Here is a 21,755-nt window from a genome sequence, read left to right as displayed (position 1 = left end):
TATTAGAATTAGTGTTGAGGTTATTTGAGATTCGAGATTATAGTGTTATTATTTTATTTTCCCTCAAATATTAAAAGTAACATCTGAAGCCCTTGGGTCTATGCTTCTTGCGTTGACTGATGCATCCCCCCCCCCCCCCCCCCCCCCCCCTCTCTCTCTCTCTCTCTCTCTCTCTCTCTCTCTCTCTATCTGTCTCGCTCTATCTGTCTCTCCCCCCGATTTGATATGTTTATAGGAACTGGAGTCGCCCGCGCTACTCTCCGATTGCCAGTTGAAACGCATTAGCGGCTCTCTCCCTTGATTATAAGAAGCGCAGACGGACGCGTCAGGGCGCGCTATGGCCTCTAAAGAGACCACCGCTGCAGGTTTCGTTCACGTCGGCAGAGAAAACACAGGTAAGCGCAAAACTGCTCTTTTAAATTCACTGTAATGCTCAACACCTGCTGTAGCCTACATACTATATTTCCTGGGCAGAATACAGAGCCTATCGCTGTTGTGAATTCCAATGGTTATTTTATTGTACATGTCACTCTCTTTGACGTTCCATGTTCTCCTGTGTAAGCCCACGTCAGGAATGATAACCTGTTATTCCTATCGATCCGAATCGAAATAAACAGGCTACGTTGGGATTGCTTTGGTTCCCGCTGCCTGCTCTGTGTTTAGCACAATCATACTTTAAACGGTTATTAAACCCCACTTCTGTCAGTAGCGAGTTGGTTGGATGTGTGTTACTGCAAATGCGTGCCTGCCTGTGCGTGTCTCTGGGTGCTTTGCCTTGGCTTTAATAGTTTTCCTTTGAGTGTGTTTGTGTGTAGGGGTGTTATGTGGAACAATCATTTTGTTTGAAGCTTGCAGGCATGAGTTTTTTCATTGAGAGGCCCTCTACGCTGAAGAGATGGGCTATAGTGCCCTTAGGGTGTGCAGCGCTCAGCATACCACTGTTTAGTACACACACCCACACGCACACACACACACACACACACACGCACACACACACGCACACACACACACACACACACACACACACACACACACACACACACACACACACACACACACACACACACACACACACACACACTGATAGTTATATTTAAACATGTGACAAGCACGATCACACTCACGTTGGTCACACATGCCAGCACAATGGTAGTGTCTGACATATACACACACACAAACACATTGCACGCACACACACCAACTGACACCATTGGACAGAAGGGTGTTAAAAGGGTGTCTCTCGCTGTTAATTATCGTGAAGGCAAATGAATCCCTTGTTTGTTTCTGGATTTGGCTGTGGTAATGACCAGTCAGAGCTAAAGGTACAGAGACAGGAAGGAAGGGATGTGTGGTGGGCACTCATGGAGAAAGAGCAGTTCCATTAGACAATCAAGGCAGGTTTTTAACTTCGCCAGCAGATCCGACCCGCTTGCTTACAGCTACGCTAGGGTTCAGACAGGCTTCCTGTGTCGATGAAGACACGGCGGAGCCGGCACCAGAAATGTCTCAGAAAACGTCCCCCAATCCAGGGATGAGAAATGCATCGAGTTTGAGTTTATTTTATTTTTTACAGGGACAGTGCACATTAATCAACATTGTACTCCGAATTGTCCAGTTATTACAACTGTTACACTGAGAAGATTGAGCGACTGTTAAGCAAGCAGTCGTTCAACCTTGTCAGTGTAACATTTGGGAGTACAATGCATTTTTCATTCCTGGATTGAGGCAGGGTGAAATCAGAAAGAGTGGGAGGTCATATAAACTGGCACAGTTTAATCCTGACACATTTATTCATTGGTCTGACTAGAGAAAGTCAACACTATTGTGACTAAGCCCTTGCAGAGAAACCACATGATCACTTCATTGGTGTGACATCACAGAGCAAGCGTCAAGGTGGGAGCTCACCCTGCGAAGCACACAGTATGATAAGTGACATAGATTTTTTTCTGTTTTGATGTTAAGGTTATAAAACTGTCATAAATAATCATCACAAATTGTTATGTAAATGTGCATACTATTAAAAAGTTGCCAATATTTTGTTTACCTTTTGTATTTCAATAATTTTTCTTGTTGTCGGCTTGTAGTACTATATCCTGCAAATGTTTTTTTGTAGTACTGTTATTGGTACAGTTATTTTAGTGAATTCAGAAAAAGTGGATTTGTAACCTGTTCAGACATCTATCCAATATATTATCCCAACACATGTTTCCTAATCACACAAAATTTAATTGAATTGTCATTGGAGTACAATCAGGATTATAATCATTGTGTCCCAGTTCATCTAACCTGCTGTCGTAGTCTACCAAATGCAAACAGAAAATATGGTTTGGACTCAGTGTACACAAATGAGTGTGTCATGCCTCTGTGAATATGATATCAACATGAGTTTTTCTGTGTGATTAGGAAACATCTTGAGGATTTCAGAAATGTGTTGGGCTAATGTGTTGGATAGATGTTGAAAGAGGTTACAGAAGACTGAAATGCAAAATGTGTCCCACTTATTCAAAATTCATGCTACGTTTTGCGAAAATGATCTTGTGCTGGCTCCACTATATTTTAATCTACGCAGGAAGCCTGTCCCACCCAAATGAAGCTGTAAGCAAGCGGGTCGGATCTGCTGGCTAGGTTTTAACTCATCCTCTCCTCTCCCATCTCTTTCTCTCCTTCCTCTCTCTCTAATGGTAGTTCAGCATATGCTGTGGCCGGGCCTTCTGTGGGAATGCCGAGTGTTAAGGGCTATAATTGAGTGGTTTTTAAGCATGAAACACACTGAGAATCTCATTGCCGATAGGTACTGCCGAAAGGCACTTATCATAGTGGCAGGCCGTTCCTTTTCTTGCTAGAACAAAAGCGTTATCTGCTGCTTGCCGACCCGGCAGCGACTAACCTACCAATTCTACTTGTAGAATCGCAATGCTCGTCAGTGGCCAACAACTTGACTTTGAGCCAATCAGAGAGAACGAACCCCGAAGTGGGGGTGCCAACAAAAAAAAGGGAAAAAGAGGGTATTTTCATCTACAGATGAACCAGTCACACTTCATATGCAATGTAGACTATGGGATGGTACAAAAAATACAATACAAAATATTTTTGCTAGTTAGCAAATGCGCTAATGTTAGCTAGCTAGCTAAACATTTGGCTATGGGCTGGCACTGGCATAATGGGATTTAAACTTTTTAAAAACCAACCATAATTTAACCAGATAGGCCAGTTGAGAAAAAGTTCTCAGTTACAACTGAGACCTGGCCAAGATAAAGCAAAGTAGTGCGATGAAAACAACACAGAGTTACACATGGGATAAACAAATGTACAGTCAATAACACAATAGAAAAATCTGTATACAGTGTGTGCAAATGAAGTAAGGAGGTAAGGCAATAAATAGGCCAATAGTGGTGAAGTAAATACCATTTAGCAATTTACACTGGAGTGATATATGTGCAGATGAGGATGTGCAAGTAGAAATAATGGTGTGCAAAAGAGCAGAAAAACAAAAACAAATATGGGGATGAGGTAGGTAGTTGGTTGGATGGGCTGTTTACACAGGTAAAATATACCTGCTGGAGTGTGTGCTACGGGTGGGTGTTGCTATGGTGACCAGTGAGCTGAGATAAGGCGGAGCTTTATCGGAGGATATTTTGTAAATTACATCGCTGAAGTCAAGGATCGGTAGGATAGTCAGTTTTGCGAGGGTATGTTTGGCAGCATTTTAAATTGTTATTTCACATTTATTTAACCAGGTAGGCTAGTAAAGAACAAGTTCTCATTTACAGCTGCGACCTGGTCAAGATAAAGCAAAACAGTGCGACACAAACAACAACACAGAGTTACACATGGAATAAACAAACATACAGTCAATAACACAATAGAAAAAAGTCTATATACAGTGTGTGCAAATGAGGTAAGATAAGGGATGGTGCTGTCAAAGCAGTTAGCAGTTACAGTGCCTTGCGAAAGTATTCGGCCCCCTTGAACTTTGCGACCTTTTGCCACATTTCAGGCTTCAAACATAAAGATATAAAACTGTATTTTTTGTGAAGAATCAACAACAAGTGGGACACAATCATGAAGTGGAACGACATTTATTGGATATTTAAAACTTTTTTAACAAATCAAAAACTGAAAAATTGGGCGTGCAAAATTATTCAGCCCCTTTACTTTCAGTGCAGCAAACTCTCTCCAGAAGTTCAGTGAGGATCTCTGAATGATCCAATGTTGACCTAAATGACTAATGATGATAAATACAATCCACCTGTGTGTAATCAAGTCTCCGTATAAATGCACCTGCACTGTGATAGTCTCAGAGGTCCGTTAAAAGCGCAGAGAGCATCATGAAGAACAAGGAACACACCAGGCAGGTCCGAGATACTGTTGTGAAGAAGTTTAAAGCCGGATTTGGATACAAAAAGATTTCCCAAGCTTTAAACATCCCAAGGAGCACTGTGCAAGCGATAATATTGAAATGGAAGGAGTATCAGACCACTACAAATCTACCAAGACCTGGCCGTCCCTCTGAACTTTCAGCTCATACAAGGAGAAGACTGATCAGAGATGCAGCCAAGAGGCCCATGATCACTCTGGATGAATTGCAGAGATCTACAGCTGAGGTGGGAGACTCTGTCCATAGGACAACAATCAGTCGTATATTGCACAAATCTGGCCTTTATGGAAGAGTGGCAAGAAGAAAGACATTTCTTAAAGATATCCATAAAAAGTGTCGTTTAAAGTTTGCCACAAGCCACCTGGGAGACACACCAAACGTGGAAGAAGGTGCTCTGGTCAGATGAAACCAAAATTGAACTTTTTGGCAACAATGCAAAACGTTATGTTTGGCGTAAAAGCAACACAGCTGAACACACCATCCCCACTGTCAAACATGGTGGTGGCAGCATCATGGTTTGGGCCTGCTTTTCTTCAGCAGGGACAGTGAAGATGGTTAAAATTGATGGGAAGATGGATGGAGCCAAATACAGGACCATTCTGGAAGAAAACCTGATGGAGTCTGCAAAAGACCTGAGACTGGGACGGAGATTTGTCTTCCAACAAGACAATGATCCAAAACATAAAGCAAAATCTACAATGGAATGGTTCAAAAATAAACATATCCAGGTGTTAGAATGGCCAAGTCAAAGTCCAGACCTGAATCCAATCGAGAATCTGTGGAAAGAACTGAAAACTGCTGTTCACAAATGCTCTCCATCCAACCTCACTGAGCTCGAGCTGTTTTGCAAGGAGGAATGGGAAAAAATGTCAGTCTCTCGATGTGCAAAACTGATAGAGACATACCCCAAGCGACTTACAGCTGTAATCGCAGCAAAAGGTGGCGCTACAAAGTATTAACTTAAGGGGGCTGAATAATTTTGCACGCCCAATTTTTCAGTTTTTGATTTGTTAAAAAAGTTTGAAATATCCAATAAATGTTGTTCTACTTCATGATTGTGTCCCACTTGTTGTTGATTCTTCACAAAAAAATACAGTTTTATATCTGTATGTTTGAAGCCTGAAATGTGGCAAAAGGTCGCAAAGTTCAAGGGGGCCAAATACTTTCGCAAGGCACTGTAGTAAAGTTAGTGAGAGAGATATGAGTCTCCAGCTTCAGTGATTTTTGCAGTTCGTTCCAGTCACTGGCAGCAGAGAATTGGATGGGAAGGCGGCCAAAGGAGGAATTGGCTTTGGGGGTGACCAGTGAAATATACCTGCTGGGGCGCGTGCTACGGGTGGGTGCTGCTATGGTGACCAGTGAGCTGAGATAAGGTGGGGCTTTACCTAGCAAGGATGACCTGGAGCCAGTGGGTTTGGCGATGAATATGAAGCTAGGGCCAGCCAACGAGAGCATACAGGTCGCAGTGGTGGGTAATATATGGGGCTTTGGAGACAAAACGGATGGCACTGTGATAGACTGCATACAATTTGCTGAGCAGAGTGTTGGAGGCTATTTTGAGTGAAGGAGGCTTTTTTTGCGAAACAGGAAGCCAATTCTAGATTTAACATTGGATTGGAGATGCTTAATGTGACTGGAAGGAAAGTTTACAGTCTAGCCAGACACCTAGGTATTTATAGTTGTCCACATATTCTAGTCGAGCGGGCGGGTGCTGGCAGAGATCGGTTGAAGAGCATGCAGTTCGTTTTACTAGAATTTAAGAGCAGTTGGAGGCCACGGAAGGAGAGTTGTATGGCGTTGAAGCTTGTTTGGAGGTTTTTTAACACAGTGTCCAAAGAAGGGCCAGATATATACAGAATGGTGTCGTCTGCGTAGAGGTGGATCAAAGAATCACCCGCAGCAAGAGCGAAATCATTGATATATACAGAGAAAAGAGTCGGCCCGAGAATTGAACCCTGTGGCAGCCCCATAGAGACTGCCAGAGGTCCGGACAACAGGCCCTCCGATTATGGAGAGTGAATTCTTGCTAGGCAGTGAATGTAGCTGTGGCCATAGTATCAACAAGGGCTTTCTACAAAATAGCAACATTAGCGCAGATAGCTTTGAATCTAGACCATAAGCAATATGCTCGGATATGCAAATAACGCTACTGCCACCTTCTGGTTTGGAGAATTTTAACAGGGTTTAGTGGCTGACGAGGTCTTTGCTATTTGAACACAAAAAAGATTGACTGTTCACGGGTGCTAAATACTGTCGGCAGGCAAATGTTTGACAATCCTATCGCTGTGTCTGAGCTTTTACAGAGATTAAAGTTGATTACAGCTGCCTTAACTCTCTGTCTTTCTCTGATCCTTTCTCGTCTCTCCCTCCTCTGTCCCCATCCCCCTCTTCCGTCTTTTGACCAATCACATCAGCTCTTTTCACATCAGATCTTTTTCCAGAGATGATCAGATTAGTCAAGAGACCAATTAGTGAAAAAAAGATCCGAATTGGGCTGCCTGTGTAAACGCAGCCTTAGTGTTTGAAAGCTTATGGTGTCTTTTGGATATGGCAGCTTAAGAAATAGTGTGATGTGTATCAACTATTTGGTAAAACTTTGATAAAACTTCCTTTATTAATTAACATAACATTCTACTAAAGCTGTTTGCCATGCCACTCTGTCTCTTTTGTCTCATAGTGTGACTGTACCTCCAAATCAGTTCCATCTCTGGGGCTAAATATAAAACCAGTTTCGCTTCCTCTTGTTTTCTCGTGTATGTGTGTCTGTGCCGTGGTGTTTGTAATGTTGCCTGTAAGAGAGCGTTTTTGTGAGAGAGGAATTTACTTGCAGTATTGACTTTTGTTTCATGCCTTCTTTCCACAGAGAGCATCAGGAGGCTCATTGATAAACAATCTATCAAGTTTGTGCGAGCTGTAAAGCAGGACACCAAGCACGGCAAATCAGAGGACAGGATACTGGTGAGGCCCCTTCACAATACACTCTACTGTCAGAAATCTGGATTCTATATCTCAGGTCAATGTAGTGTATTTTCAACTTTAAATTAGAGTACAATCCATTTTAATCGGGCATTCAAGCTTGGTGGTCCACACACTCCCCTAGGAGCAAACGGGACATCATGGGGCATTGAGTCCATATCCTTTCAACCTTTATTAGAAGTGGCAGTGTGCCTCTAATGCCAGAGGCATGGGGATGGTGTGTATGTGTGTGCGTGTGTGTGTGTGTGTGTGTGTGTGTGTGTGTGTGTGTGTGTGTGTGCGTGCCCCTGTGTGCGCGTGTGCTCATGCCAGTGTGTGTGTGCCTGAGGGTGTGTAAGCGGACTGAGAGGTGTCCTAGCAGCTTGTGCGAGGCAACACACACACTTCCGGACATTGCTGCTTTTGAGACATCCTCAATTAGTCACCCGTATCAGTTACTAATGACAGACACGCAAGCACGCACACACGCACACACGCACGCACGCACACACACACACACACACACACACACACACACACACACACACACACACACACACACACACACACACACACACACACACACACACACATGACACAAGGGTCGTAGAGGAGTAAGAGCACAAGCTCATTTCCTCTTACTGCTGAGAGTAAACTGGTGCTGGGTAGAGGGAAGACAAGCTGTCATTACCACTCACCCCCTCTATTTTTGCCTCTGTCTAGCCTCTGTTTCCTTTTCTTCTCCTCCATATCTGTCCATCTCTATTACTCTCCCATCTCCCCTCCCGCTCCCTGCTCTCTCGCTTTTCTCCCTCCTCATCATCTCTCATCTTGCCCTTCTCTCCCCCCCTCCTCCCCTCCTCCATCTTTATCTCAACACATAGAGCTGTGTTGAACCACTCTGCTCCCTCCTTTATCTGAACAGAACTCAATTTGGCCTCAGGAGAATGTTAGTCTAAATGGGTTTTGCTAATGCAACTTCTGAAAACACTTATGGCGTAGCATGGCATGATGACAAGTAAAACATCGCATAGAGGCCTACATGTGTATTGTGCATATGTCAATGTTTGTAAATGGACAGAGCTTTTGGAACAACGTGTAGGGTGTCTAAAACACACACAGGCATGCATGCAGTGAGCTCGCTGTTGAATACTTAGTCTACTACACTTCATCTACTCTTTGTTCGTCCCTCCCTCTCTCTCTCTCTCTCTCTCTCTCTCTCTCTCTCTGTGTCCTTTCTCCCTCTGGGGTTGTGCTGGTATTCAGCTGTCTGTGTACGTCTCCTGTTCCAGCTGTCCCGCTGTGCCTCACAGACACATGTACACACACATACCCGCACACATACACGCACACAGACAGCCTCACCCTCCTAGTGCATTTCATTCAGACAGACATATAGTATGCTCAGCAAGACATACACCATTGTGCTGAGGGCAACGTTACGAAGAGTAACAACATACGCCCAGATACACAAACAACCGCATAAACACATCCTGTCATTGCACACACAAACTGGGACACACACAGAGGGCATGCATTTCGGAGCACTCATTTGAAGATTAGCGCCAACTCCAAAAACAAAACATCTTCAAAGACTGAGAGGAGTGAAGGAGGGAGGGGCAGAGGAGAAGGAGGGGTGGTGCGAGTCGAGGGGGGCACCAGGGAAAGGGGTGATGAGAGCTCAGAGCAACGGAGGAGAGGGGGAAAGGAAGGAAGAAATCTGATGTGTTTTGATGACCCAATTGCTGCCTTTTCTACCCTCGTCCATTATTTATCTCGATCCCTTGCTCGATTTCGCCCGTCATTGGTTCCCAGCTCCCTCTCTCCTCACTAATAAAGGCCCTATTACTGGGATGTGATCGCTACAGTGTGACACTCCAAACACAGTCGGTTGTCTCAAACCTTTTCTCCACTTAGATCTCCACATTCTCTCCTAGTCTCCTGTAACTACAAGGTACAAGGAGGGATCTGTCAACAGAGTAGGCTACTTGTAGAGACATTCAATGGCAGGAGAGAAGGAGAGCTGTTTATCTTAAACACAACAGAGTACCTCACTTGGATTTGTATTAGCACCACATAATGAAGACTGAAAATGCTTGAATTGAACCAAGATGGCTTTTTGTCATGTGAGTTCTGGTAGTCAGCTAAAGAGGTTGACACATGCACATCCCCGTTGGATACAACAGAGTACCTGTTGGGGAATGCCGTAATGGTTGGATGTCTGTAAATGGCAGGCATCTAATGGTGGTATGATTGATCTGTTGATCTGATGATAGATGTCTTACTACAGGGATATTGCTCTGTCTATAAACAGGGATGTATTAGTCTCCGTACCCCCCCCTCTCGCCCCACTCTCTCCCTCCCCTCTCCCAGATCCCTTTAATGTTCCACAGGGCTCGGTTGTAAGTCTCTTTGAGTTAGGGTTGTGCAGACTGTTATGTGAGCAAAATCTGCTACAAGATGTGTTTTTAAGCCAGCATTTTCTCCCTCATTTGCCTCCTCCCTCCAATTTATCTCTCTTTATCCATCTCTCCCTCTTTCTCTCTGTCTCTTTTTAAAGGCTGCTTATAGTGCAGGACCTAGGGCAGCTGTTTTCAAACGCGCCCGTACTCTCTGCCAGACTGTCTGCCAGGGAAGATGGAAAGGTTGTGTCCTTTTGATGCTGGGTTCACCTGGGTGAAAGCAGACTGTCCCCAGTGTCTCTTGGGGATTTTGTATGTTTGCGCACCAGTGTGTGTGCGCATGCGTGTGTGTATGTGTGCACGTCTCTGTGAGTATGTGTGTGCGCACAAGTGCGTGTGTGCGCGCACACATACTCAAGAGGACGTGCACACACATACACACACATGCGCGCGCACACATACACGCACACACACTGGTGCGGATACACACAAAATTCCCAAGAGACACTGGGGATTTTGTGTGAATGCAGGCACACACACCCGTTCTTCAGAGCCAGAGAGACAGGATCCTAGATTAGAGCGGCCAGGGCCCGGTTTCTCAAAAGCATCTTAAGTCTAAATTGATCGTTAGGACTTCGTAGTAGCATAGTTAAATCTCAGAGCTGGTTCACAAACACCATCGTTACTAGTTCAGGTTTTATTAGGTTTTATTAGTAGTATGTACTAATGGTATACACCGTCCAACGAAATACTTCATTGCAGGTTCCTGCTCGACATTGCAACAACAATAAGAAAGAATAAAATATAAGAATATGAACATAGAGTAAAGGGTTCAGTAGGATAAAATAAACATTTTTGCACAAGTATAAGACAGGAAGGCACATTTTATAGTCCAATATTTACACGTGTTTTAGGAAAGGGGTGGTTGGGGGGCAAGTGTTTAAATTCTGAAGTATTTTATGTGTGTGTAGCGTGACTGTATGTATGTGTGTGTGTGTGTGTGTGTGTGTGTGTGTGTGTGTGTGTGTGTGTGTGTGTGTGTGTGTGTGTGTGTGTGGAGGAGTGCTAAGCTGAGGAGAGTCAGTGGAGGTGGTCAGTCCAGTTCAAGTGTTCAGTAATCTGATGGCTTGTAGATAGAAACTGTCTCTGAGTCTGATGGTAAGGAAGTGAACAGCTCGTGGCTGGGGTGTGTGGGGTCCTTGATGATGCGGAGGGCCTTCCTCAGGCAATGTTTGGAGTAGATGTCCTGGATGGGTGAGAGCTTGGTCCCAGTGATGTACTGGGCTGTCTTCACTACCTGCTGGAGGGCCTTGTGGTTGTGGATGGAGCAATTCCTGTGTCAGGCCGTGATTCAACATGTCAGGACGCTCTCGATGGTGCAGTGGTAGTATTTGGAGAGGACCCGGGGTGGCATGCCTAATTTCTTCAGCCGCCTTAGGAAGTAGAGATGGAGTTGCACCCTATATTGACAGGTGTGGTGGTGTTGTTGGTCAAGTTCTCAGCGATGTGGACGCCGAGGAACTTCAAACTGCTGACTTTCTATACTGCAGTCCCATTGATGTGGATCGGGGCATGTTCCCTCTGCTTCCTGAAGTCAACAATCAACTCCTTTGTTTTGCTGACGTTGAGGGCAAGGTTGTTGTCCTGGCACCACAATGCCAGTTCACTTACCTCCTCCCGATAGGCTGACCTGTCGTTGTTTGCTATCAGGACTACAACTGGGGTGTCGTCAGCAAACTTGACGAGCAATCAATAAATCAATCAAATGTATTTATAAAGACCTTTTTACACCAGCTGATGTCACAAAGTGCTCTGTGCCATCAGAGACTCTGGGTTCGCGGCCAGGCTCTGTCGTGGCCAGCCGCGACCGGGAAGTCCGTGGGGCGACGCACAATTGGCCTGTCGTCGTCCGGGTTGGGGAGGGCTTGGCCGGTAGGGATGTCCTTGTCTCATCACGCACCAGCAACTCCTGTGGCGGGCCGGGTGCAGTGCGCGCTAACCAAGGTTGCCAGGTGCACGGTGTTTCCTCCGACTATGGTGCGGCTGGCTTCCGGGTTGGATGCACACTGTGTTGGGAAGCAGTGGCTTGGTTGGGTTGTGTATCGGAGGATGCATGACTTTCGACCTTCGTCTCTCCCGAGCCCGTACGGGAGTTGTGGCGATGAGACAAGATAGTAGCTACTGAAGAGACAATTGGATACCATATATATATATATATATATATATATATATATATATATATATATATATGATGGCTTGTAGATAGAAACTGTCCTGCCCTGCCCTGGCCTGCCCTGGCCTGCTCTGCCCTGCCCTGCCCTGCCCTGCTCTGCCCTGCCCTGCTCTGCCCTGCCCTGCCCTGCCCTGCCCTGCCCTGCCCTGCCCTGGCCTGCCCTGCCCTGCTCTGCCCTGCCCTGCCCTGCCCTGCCCTGCTCTGCCATGCTCTGCCCTGCCCTCCTTTTTATTTTATTTGTATTTTATTAGGGGTAAGATCAACTTTAATATTGAAGATAGACTGTGGCTTCTGTCAATGTAATTGGCTGCATCATTTCTAATTCCCCATATTTGTTGGTAAATATACAGTACCAGTCAAAAGTTTGGTCACACCTACTCATTCCAGGATTTCTTTATTTGTACTATTTTCTACATTGTGGAATAATAGTGAAGACATCAAAACTATGAAATAACACATTGAATCATGTAGTAACTAAAAAAAGTGTTAAACAAATCAAAGTATATGTTATATCTGAGATTTTTCAAAATAGCCAGCCTTTGCCTTGATGACAGCTTTGCACACTCTTTTGTTTTGCTAAGAGTTTTCATTATAGTATTGATCAATTGACTACGACTTTTCAAATAACCCAGCAGTGCTATTTGCAGAGTTATCTCCAGGTATATGTTGTAATTCTTCAGCCATTCCTGAAACTGAGACAAAAGAAGCAGCTACATACAGTGCATTTGGAAAGTATTCAGACCACTTTTCCACATTTTTTATATTTTTATAATAAAAGTTTATTTTTTATTTTTTCAAATGTATTAAAAAAAAAAAAAAAACAGAAAGACCTTATTTGCATAAGTATTCAGACCCCTTGCTATGAGAATCTAAGTTGAGCTCAGGTGCAATCCTGTTTCCATTGATCATCCTTGAGATGTTGCTACCACAGTCCACCTGTGGTAAATTCAATTGATTGGAAATGGCGTCGCCAAGATGGCGTAGCAGTCGGTCGTCTGTTTTGTCCTGTGTATATATAGTTTTCTTCTTATATTTTTAATCTCAATTTACGGACTGAACATACTCTCCTGCAACCCGCCTCACCCAATGTGGTAAGGATCCGCTACTTTTTATACTTTAGAACCGGAAACCCCATCAGAAGCTAGCCAGTTAACTAGCTAGTAGTTAGCCACTGCTAGCGGTCATGACCATTATCTCGGACATCAGCCAGCCTCAGCCCGGTCAATTACTGCCAGTCTGCACAGAGCGATTTCAACCCAGAGCATATTGGACTGTTTTGTCTCTACCACATCTCCGGATTCCTATCACAAACTCTGAACCTTTACACCGGATCATCGCAGCTAGCTGCTATCCGAGTGGCTACTCCTGGCTAACGTCTCTGTCCCGAAGCAAGCACCAGTTAGCCTGGAGCTAGCCTCGAGCTAGGTTCATCTCCCGGTTAGCCGAAGAGGTCCATTTGCCAATTCTTGGGCTACAATACCTCTTTTGCCAATTGGCCTGGACCCTTTACTGCCAACACGGAGCCCCGCCGATCCATCATGACTGGTCTGCCGACGTAACCGTACAATGTGGTTTCAACAGGCTCTTCCGTTGCGGCGTCCCCAGAGGCCCTTCTGCTAGCCTGCTACCCCGGCCCACTAGCTGTCTGGATCACCGTGGCTCAAGCTCGCCTAGCTACTCACTGGACCCTATGATTACTCAGCTACACATGCCTCTCCCTAATGTCAATATGCCATGTCGATTGCTCTTTTGGTTAGTGATTATTGTCTTATTTCACTGTAGAGCCTCCAGCCCTGCTCAATATGCCTTAGCTAGCACTTTTGTTCCACCCCCCACACATGCAGTGGCCTCACCTGACTTAAATGGTGCCTCTAGAGACAAAACTTCTATCATTGTCACTCAATGCCTAGTTTTACCTCCATTGTACTCACATCCTACCATACCCTTGTCTGTACATTATGTTAAACTAAACTAAATGTTCCGTCTCTTCTTGACACTGGTAGAAAGGCTCTATAGTTCTCAAGCCTTCCCCCCTCGCCTAGAGCCAAGGTCAGCCAGTGTAGATAAGCATTCTAGCCAGTCTGGCGATATAGTTTATTCATTTCTACCAAGGAACAGACAGTCATTGTTCTAATTCTTGATTATATTTACACACATTATATTCAGTACTAGGATTAAAAAGAAAATTCATACATATACAGTAACATAATAGTATTCTGATTAGTACATATACAGTAACATAATAGTATTCTGATTAGTCAGTCCTGATTGAAATGTATACATAATTAGTCATTATTGATACAAATTCCCTTAACATAGACTGCATTCAGTTTGCTGAGTAGAGTGTTGGAGGCAATTTTGTAAATGACATCGCCGAAGTCAAGGATCGGTAGGATAGTCAGTTTTACGTGGGTATGTTTGGCAGTATGAGTGAAGGAGGCTTTGTTGCGAAATAGGAAGCCGATTCTAGATTTAATTCTGGATTGGAGATGCTTAATGTGAGTCTGGAAGGAGAGTTTACAGTCTAACCAGACACCTAGGTATTTGTAGATGACCACATATTCTAAGTCAGAACCGTCTAAAGTAGTAATGCTAGTCGGGCGGGAGGGTGCGGGCAGCAATCGGTTGAAGAGCATGCACTTAGTTTTAATAGCGTTTAAAAGCATTTGGAGGCCACGGAAGGAGTGTTGTATGGCATTGAAGCTTGTTTGGAGGTTTGTGTCCAAAGCACAGTGTCCAAAGAAGGGCCAGATGTATACAGAATGGTGTTGACTGCGTAGAGGTGGATCAGATAATTTCCAGCAGCAACAATTTTGGCGGATAATTTTAGAAAGAGAGGGTCCAGATTGTCTAGCCCAGCTGATTTGTAGGGATCCAGATTTTGTAGCTCTTTCAGAATATCAGCTGTCTGAATTTGGTTGAAGGAGAAGCGGTGGAAAGCATGTCCAGCCGTAGAAAAATGCTTATTGAAATGATCGATTATCGGAGATTTATCGGTGGTGACAGTGTTTCCTATCCTCAGTGCAGTGGGCAGCTGGGAGGAGGTGCTCTTATTCTCCATGGACTTTACAGTGTTCCAAAACTTTTTGGAATTAGTGCTACAGGATGGAAATTTCTGTTTGAAAAAGCTATCCTTAGCTTTCCTAACTGACTGAATGTATTGGTCACTGACTTCCCTGAAAAGCTGCATATCGCGGGGGGCTATTCGATGCTAATGCAGAACAACACAGGATGTTTTGTGCTGATCAAAGGCAATCAAGTCTGGGGTGAACCAAGGGCTATATCTGTTCTTAGTTCTACATTCTTTGAATGGGGCATGCTTATTTAAGATGGTGAGGAAAGCACTTTTAAAGAGCAACCAGGTATCCTCTACAGATGGGATGAGGTTGATATCCTTCCAGGATACCCGGGCCAGGTCGATTAGAAAGGCCCGCTGAAGTGTTTTAGGGAGCGTTTGACAGTGATGAGGGGTGGTCGTTTGACCGCGGACCCATTACGCACACAGGCAATGAGGCAGTGATTGCTGAGATCCTGGTTGAAATCAGCAGAGGTGTATTTAGAGGGCAAGTTGGTCAGGATGATATCTAAGAGGGTGCCCATGGTTATGGATGTAGGGTTGTACCTGATAGGTTCCTTCATAATTTGTGTGAGAGGGCATCTAGCTTAGATTGTAGGATGGCCGGGGTGTTAAGCATGTCCCAGTTTAGGTCACCTAACAGTACGAACTCTGAAGATAGATGGGGGGCAATCAGTTCACATATGGTGTCTATGGCACAGCTGGGGGCTGAAGGGAGTCTATAACAAGCGACAACGGTGAGAGACTTGTTTCTGGAAAGGTGGATTTTTAAAAGTAGAATCTCAAATTGTTTGGGCACAGACCTGGATAGTATGACAGAACCCTGCAGGCTATCTCTGCAGCAGATTGAAACTCCGCCCCCTTTGGCAGCTCTATCTTGTCGGAAAATATTATAGTTAGGGATGGACATTTCTGGATTTTTGGTGGCCTTCCTACGCCAGGATTCAGACAAGGCTAGGACATCCGGTTTGGTGGAGTGTGCTAAAGCAGTGAATAAAACAAACTTAGGGAGGAGGCTTCTAATTTTAACACGCATGAAACCAAGGCTTTTACGGTTACAGAAGTCAACAAATGAGAGCGCACACACTGTACGTAGATTTTTCTATTGTGTTATTGACTGTATGTTTGTTGATGTGTAAATCTGTGTTGTTTTTGTTACACTGCTTTGCTTTATCTTGGCCAGGTCGCAGTTGTAAATGAGAACTTGTTCTCACCTGTCTATAAAAGGTTCCTCAGTTGACAGTGCATGTCAGAGCAAAAACCAAGCCATGAGGTCAAAGGAATTATCCGGAAAGCTCCGAGACTGGATTGTATCGTGGCACCGATCTTGGGAAGGGTACCAAAAAATGTCTGCCGCATTGAAGGTCCCCAAGAACACAGTGACCATTCTTAAATGGAAGAAGTTTAGAACCATCAAGACTCTTCCTAGAGCTGGGCAATCGGCGGAGAAGGGCCTATGTCAGGTAGGTGACCAAGAACCCGATGGTCACTCTGACAGAGCTCCAGAGTTCCCCCAGAAGGACAACCGTCTCTGCAGCACTCCACCAATCTGGCTTTTATGGTAGAGTGGCCAGATGGAAGCCACTCCTCAGTAAAACGCACGTGACAGCCCACTTGGAGTTTTCTTAAATGCACCTAAATGTCTCTTAGACCATGAGAAACAAAATTCTCTGGTCTGATGAAACCAAGATTGAGCTATTTGGCCTGAATGCCAAGCGTCACGTCTGGAGGAAATCAGTTCCATCCCTACGTTGAAGCATGGTGGTGGCAGCATCATGCTGTGGGGATGTCTTTCATCGGCAGGGACTGGGAGGCTAGTCAGGATCGAGGAAAAGATTCACGGAGCTGTCACGTTCTGACCTTAAGACTGTTATGTCTTTGTTTTAGTATGGTCAGGGAGTGAGTTGGGTGGGTTGTCTTTGTTAGTTTTTCTAGGATTTACTATTTCTGTGTTTGGCCTGGTATGGTTCTCAATCAGATATCATATTTAGGGAGCCTGTTTTTTATTGTGTTTCGTGGGTGATTATTTTCTGTTTTCTGTTTTGTGTCTGCATCAGCCAGAACTGTTTTCGGTCGTTTCTCTTTGGTATTTTTGTTATTTCCGTGTTAATTATAAAAAATATGGACACATACCACACTGCACCTTGGTCCTCACCTTCTTCCACCATCGACGACCGTTACAGAATCACCCACCACCAAAGGACCAAGCAGCGTGGTAACAGGCAGAGGCAGAAAGCGCAGGACTCCTGGACATGGGAGGAGATTTTGAACGGCAAGGGACCCTGGGCACAGGCTGGAGAATATCGCCGCCCCAAGGCAGAGCTGGAGGCGACGAAAGCCGAGAGGCGGTGGTATGAGGAGGCAGCATGAAAGCGCGGTTGGAAGCCCGAGAGGCAGCCCCAAAAATGTCTTGGGGGGAGAACACGGGGAGTTTTGCTAAGTCAGGTAGCCAAATCCCTGTGCTTACAGTGGAGAGAGAGGGGCCGGGCAGGCACTGTGTTATGCCGTGAGGCGCACGATGTCCCCGGTGCGCATGCATAGCCCGGTGCGGTACAAAGCAGCACCTCATATCGGCTTCGAGCCAGGTGCCATGAAGCCGGCTCAGCGCATCTGGTCTCCAGTGCGTCTCCTCGGGCCGGGTTACATGGCACCAGCCCTACGCATGGTGTCCCCGGTTCGCCAGCACAGCCCAGTGCGGGCTATTCCACCTCGCCGCACTGGCCTGGCTATGGGGAGCATTCTGCCAGGTAGGGTTGGGTAGGCTCGGTGCTCGAGACCTCCAGTGCACCTTCACGGTCCGGTCTCCACACACCAGCCCTCCGGTGGCGGCCCCCCGCACCTTCATACAGGTGCTCCCGCCTATCCAGCGCTGACAGAATCTCCCTCCAGTCCGGATCTGCCAGAGTCTCCCTCCAGTCCGGATCTGCCAGAGTCTCCCTCCAGTCCGGATCTGCCAGAGTCTCCCTCCAGTCCGGATCTGCCAGAGTCTCCCTCCAGTCCGGATCTGCCAGAGTCTCCCTCCAGTCCGGATCTGCCAGAGCCGCCCGTCTGTCAGGAGCTGCCAGAGCCGCCCGTCAGTCAGGAGCTGCCAGAGCCGCCCGTCAGTCAGGAGCTGCCAGAGCCGCCCGTCAGTCAGGAGCTGCCAGAGCCGCCCGTCAGTCAGGAGCTGCCAGAGCCGCCCGTCTGTCAGGAGCTGCCGGAATTGCCCGTCACGCCGGCGCTGCCGGAATCGCCCTTCTCGCCGGAGCTGCCGCAGTCTCCCGCCTGTCCGGTGCTGCCGGAGTCTCCCGTCCATCCGGTGCTGCCGGAGTCTCCCGTCCATTCGGGACTCGTGGCCAGGGTACCCAGTCCGAGGTCGGCTCTTAAGAGGCCACGGAGGCGGGCTAAGTAAGAGGCGGACAAGGACTATGGTGGAGTGGGGTCCACGTCCTGCGCCAGAGCCGCCACCGCGGACAGACACCCACCCAGACCCTCCCCTATAGGTCCGTCTTTTGTCATAGCGTTCAGTTGCTTTCATGTATTTTAAACGAAAGCTGTCATGGTTCCACCTGTCACCCGAGGGACCGGGTAGAGGGCAGAGACCGGGCAGAGACCGTCCTAGAGACTGTAATGACCCTGGTGCTTTCTGTTACTAATTATAATTTCTTTATAGAGAGATGCGTTTTCTGTCAGCCTTTGTAGAAACTTGATTTCGTTGCCATGTGTGTTTGTCTCCTGAGTGAGTTATCGAATCACAGTGTTTGTTGTTTCCCCAAGTTTTACTTTGTGTCCACTGGTTGGACTTTTGACCAGTAAGGTGTTTACGTTTTTCCTTTCCATTGATTCCTCACCTGATTCTCTTCTCTGCTCCTGGGTCCTACCTCACCATGTCACAAAAGCCTGACTTGGGCCGGGGCATCAGACTCCAGATCCCTTTATAACGGAGTTCTGTCAATGAGGTGCTTGGTTTTTCATTGGCTAACACTTATAAGGTGGTTTGTGCAGGCTGACAAATGGTGCGTTTGGATGCTATCGGAAAACTTGAACATTTGATGTAAAAATGTATCACTAGCCACTTTAAACAATGCCACTTAATATAATGTTTACATACCCTACATTACTCATCTCATATGTACAGTATATACTGTACCCTATACCATCTACTGCATCTTGCCATCTTTATGTAATACATTACCCATCTCATATGGATATACTGTACTTTTTACCATATACTGCATTCTATGCCGTTCTGTACCATCACTCATTCATATATTTTTATGTACATATTCTTCATCCCTTTACACTTGTGTGTATAAGGTAGTTGTTGTGGAATTGCTAGGTTAGATTACTCGTTGGTTATTACTGCATTGTCGGAACTAGAAGCAAAAGCATTTCGCTACACTCGCATTAATATCTGCTAACCATGTGTATGTGACAAATAAAATTTGATTTGATTGGTTACGCCTCTGTAATTACGGACTGAAGTTACCACCAGTTGCATTTTGTTAGTACAGTGTAACCATAAATAATTACAATTAATTACAATACTTGTTACAGTGTAATTACATATGTAATTACACTGAAATGAGGACCCCTTTAAAATGAATTGTTCCCAAGATGTGTTTTAAAGGTGCTTGGTTAAAATCACCTGCGACAACAAAGACTGCTTCTGGGTGAGATACTGCTTATTCGTAATAAAGTCGCACTTGAAAATGCTAAATGCATCGGCAGATGCTTTTTTTGTTGCCCTTTCGCGTCTCTTTATACACAGAAGATCCCCGCTAAGCACACAATCTCTGTGACCGCCGATAGACTTCAGAATGAAGTGGACCACAAATAGAAAGTTACCAATGTCTTTGCAATTGGAGGATACAAAGATGCTTCAAATGAAAACCGAGATGAATGCATTAACAGATAAATACAGTCAGTATAGTCTACATGTCTATTGTATTTCAATCATATTGAAATCAATTTCATCTTCATTTAATTGAGCTCCATTTTGCCAGTTCTATTCGTTAAAGTGCCTGTACGCCTAAGTTGGCCTCGTCTCCCAGAGGCAGTGATGTGAAGCGTTGCAGGTCTCGTTTGAAGTGCAGACCCAGAGCTTGATAGCTTATGATTAATATAAGCCAAACCATCCCCCTACCTCCCTCCCTCCCTCCCGGCCTGCCTACCCACACTCCCTCCCCACAGACCCACTCTGGCTCTGCCTGGCTCTTTGAACTGTGAGTGTTTGACTCTGTGCCATCACGGCTGGAAGGGCACCTCTGCAGCCCCCATCACAGACACTCCCGTCTCTAAAGATTCTCTTTAAGACTCGACTCCTCTGCCTCTTTAAGATTCTCCCTGTATGTCTCAGATGGCCAGGTTAAAGTCCCCCTATCTCATCACCCAGGTATCACATTGACTGTCTGATCCGGCTCGGCCAAAGTCATCTCCCCTCAGATATTAGGATTCTGATTGGTCATCTCAGAGCAGCTTGGAGAACCGTCTACTGTTTATGTATGAGGAGTCTGATGAGATTTCACAGACAGTGGGGAAAAGTTCAATCAGTCTCTTCAAGGTCAGTCTCTTCAACCTCTCTTCAAGGTTGTGATTGGACAGTTCAATCAGTCAAGTGTATTTATAAAGTAATTTTTACATTAGCAGATGTCGCAAAGTGCTTGTACAGAAACCCAGCCTAAAACCCCAAAGAGCAAGCAATGCACATGTAGAAGCATGGTGGCTAGGAAAAACTCCCTAGAAAGGCAGGAACCTAGGAAGAAACCTAGAAAGGATCCAGCTTCTGATGGGTGGCCAGTCCTCTTCTGGCTGTGCCGGGTGGAGATTATAAGAGTACATGGCCATTAAGGCCAGATTGTTCTTCAAGACGTTTCAAACGTTGGTGGATGACCTGCAGGGTTAAATAATAATCACAGGGGTTTATAGAGGGTGCAACAGGTCAGCACCTCAGGAGTTAAGTTGGCTTGGCTTTTCAAAGTCAGTTGGCTTTTCATAGCCGAGCATTCAGAGGTCGAGACAGCAGGTGAGATAGAGAGAGAGAGAGGGAGGGAGGAGTGGGAGAGAGAGGGTCAAAAACAGCGGTTTCGGAACAATGTAGCACGTCTGGTGAACTGGTCATGGTTCCATAGCCGCAGGCTCAGGCACCTGTCTCTGATTAGGTCTGCCAAACTATGTTTACAGTTCGGCACACAGTACAAGTGGGAGTATTACAGTACCAGCCACCAGTCAAAAATACAAACGTGTATATAAAAAAAAAGTGTATTTAAAAAAAAATTTAAAATCGACATCTATTGCTTTCTCCAATGTTCGAATTCAATTCCAATATCCAACATGTTAACCTTGATTTTGATTGGCACTTATTTTTGAACAAACATACTCTTAACCAAAATCAGAAATCCATTGATTGGTATTAATAATGATATCTGAATAGATGATTAATTATATTTGAAGATGCAAACCCCATGTCAGGCTGTGTTCAACCTCTCACTCAATCAAATCAAAGTCCACCATAAGACCTACATTATTGATGCCCGTGTTTACGTGCCTATCTTTTGTGTCTGATGACAAAAGCTTTGCATCTCTGTCTCCTCTCTCTCTCTTTCTCTATCTTTCTCTCTCTCTCTCTCTCTCTCTCTCTCTCTCTCTCTCTCTCTCTCTCTCTCTCTCTCTCTCTCACTCCAAGCCTCTCAGCTATCATAAAAAGTGTTCTCTCCACTGCTGTTCTCTGAT

At 45.4% G+C, this 21,755-nt stretch overlaps 1 protein-coding gene across 8 annotated transcripts in view; it reads left to right on the top strand.

The window, feature by feature from the left end:
* The first annotated feature begins 219 nt into the window (after nt 1–219).
* LOC110508471 (capping protein, Arp2/3 and myosin-I linker protein 3) overlaps nt 220–21,755 on the top strand; it is a 46,076-nt gene continuing 24,540 nt past the window's right edge. For 7 of the 8 annotated variants that reach the window (XM_036966217.1, XM_036966212.1, XM_036966214.1 and 4 more), the window contains exons 1-2: nt 221–395; nt 7,242–7,336. In XM_036966217.1, coding sequence (XP_036822112.1) covers nt 338–395; nt 7,242–7,336 — 153 coding nt within the window. In that variant the 5' untranslated portion in view covers nt 221–337. Of the gene's footprint in view, nt 396–7,241; nt 7,337–21,755 lie in introns of all 8 variants that reach the window. The other variant, XM_036966211.1, reaches the window with a different exon arrangement.

The sequence above is a fragment of the Oncorhynchus mykiss genome, chromosome 28 (assembly GCF_013265735.2).
Source record: "Oncorhynchus mykiss isolate Arlee chromosome 28, USDA_OmykA_1.1, whole genome shotgun sequence".
NCBI classification, from domain to species: domain Eukaryota; kingdom Metazoa; phylum Chordata; class Actinopteri; order Salmoniformes; family Salmonidae; genus Oncorhynchus; species Oncorhynchus mykiss.
The sequence above is the reverse complement of the archived record's forward strand: the minus strand, read 5'-3'. Positions and strand labels throughout refer to the sequence as shown.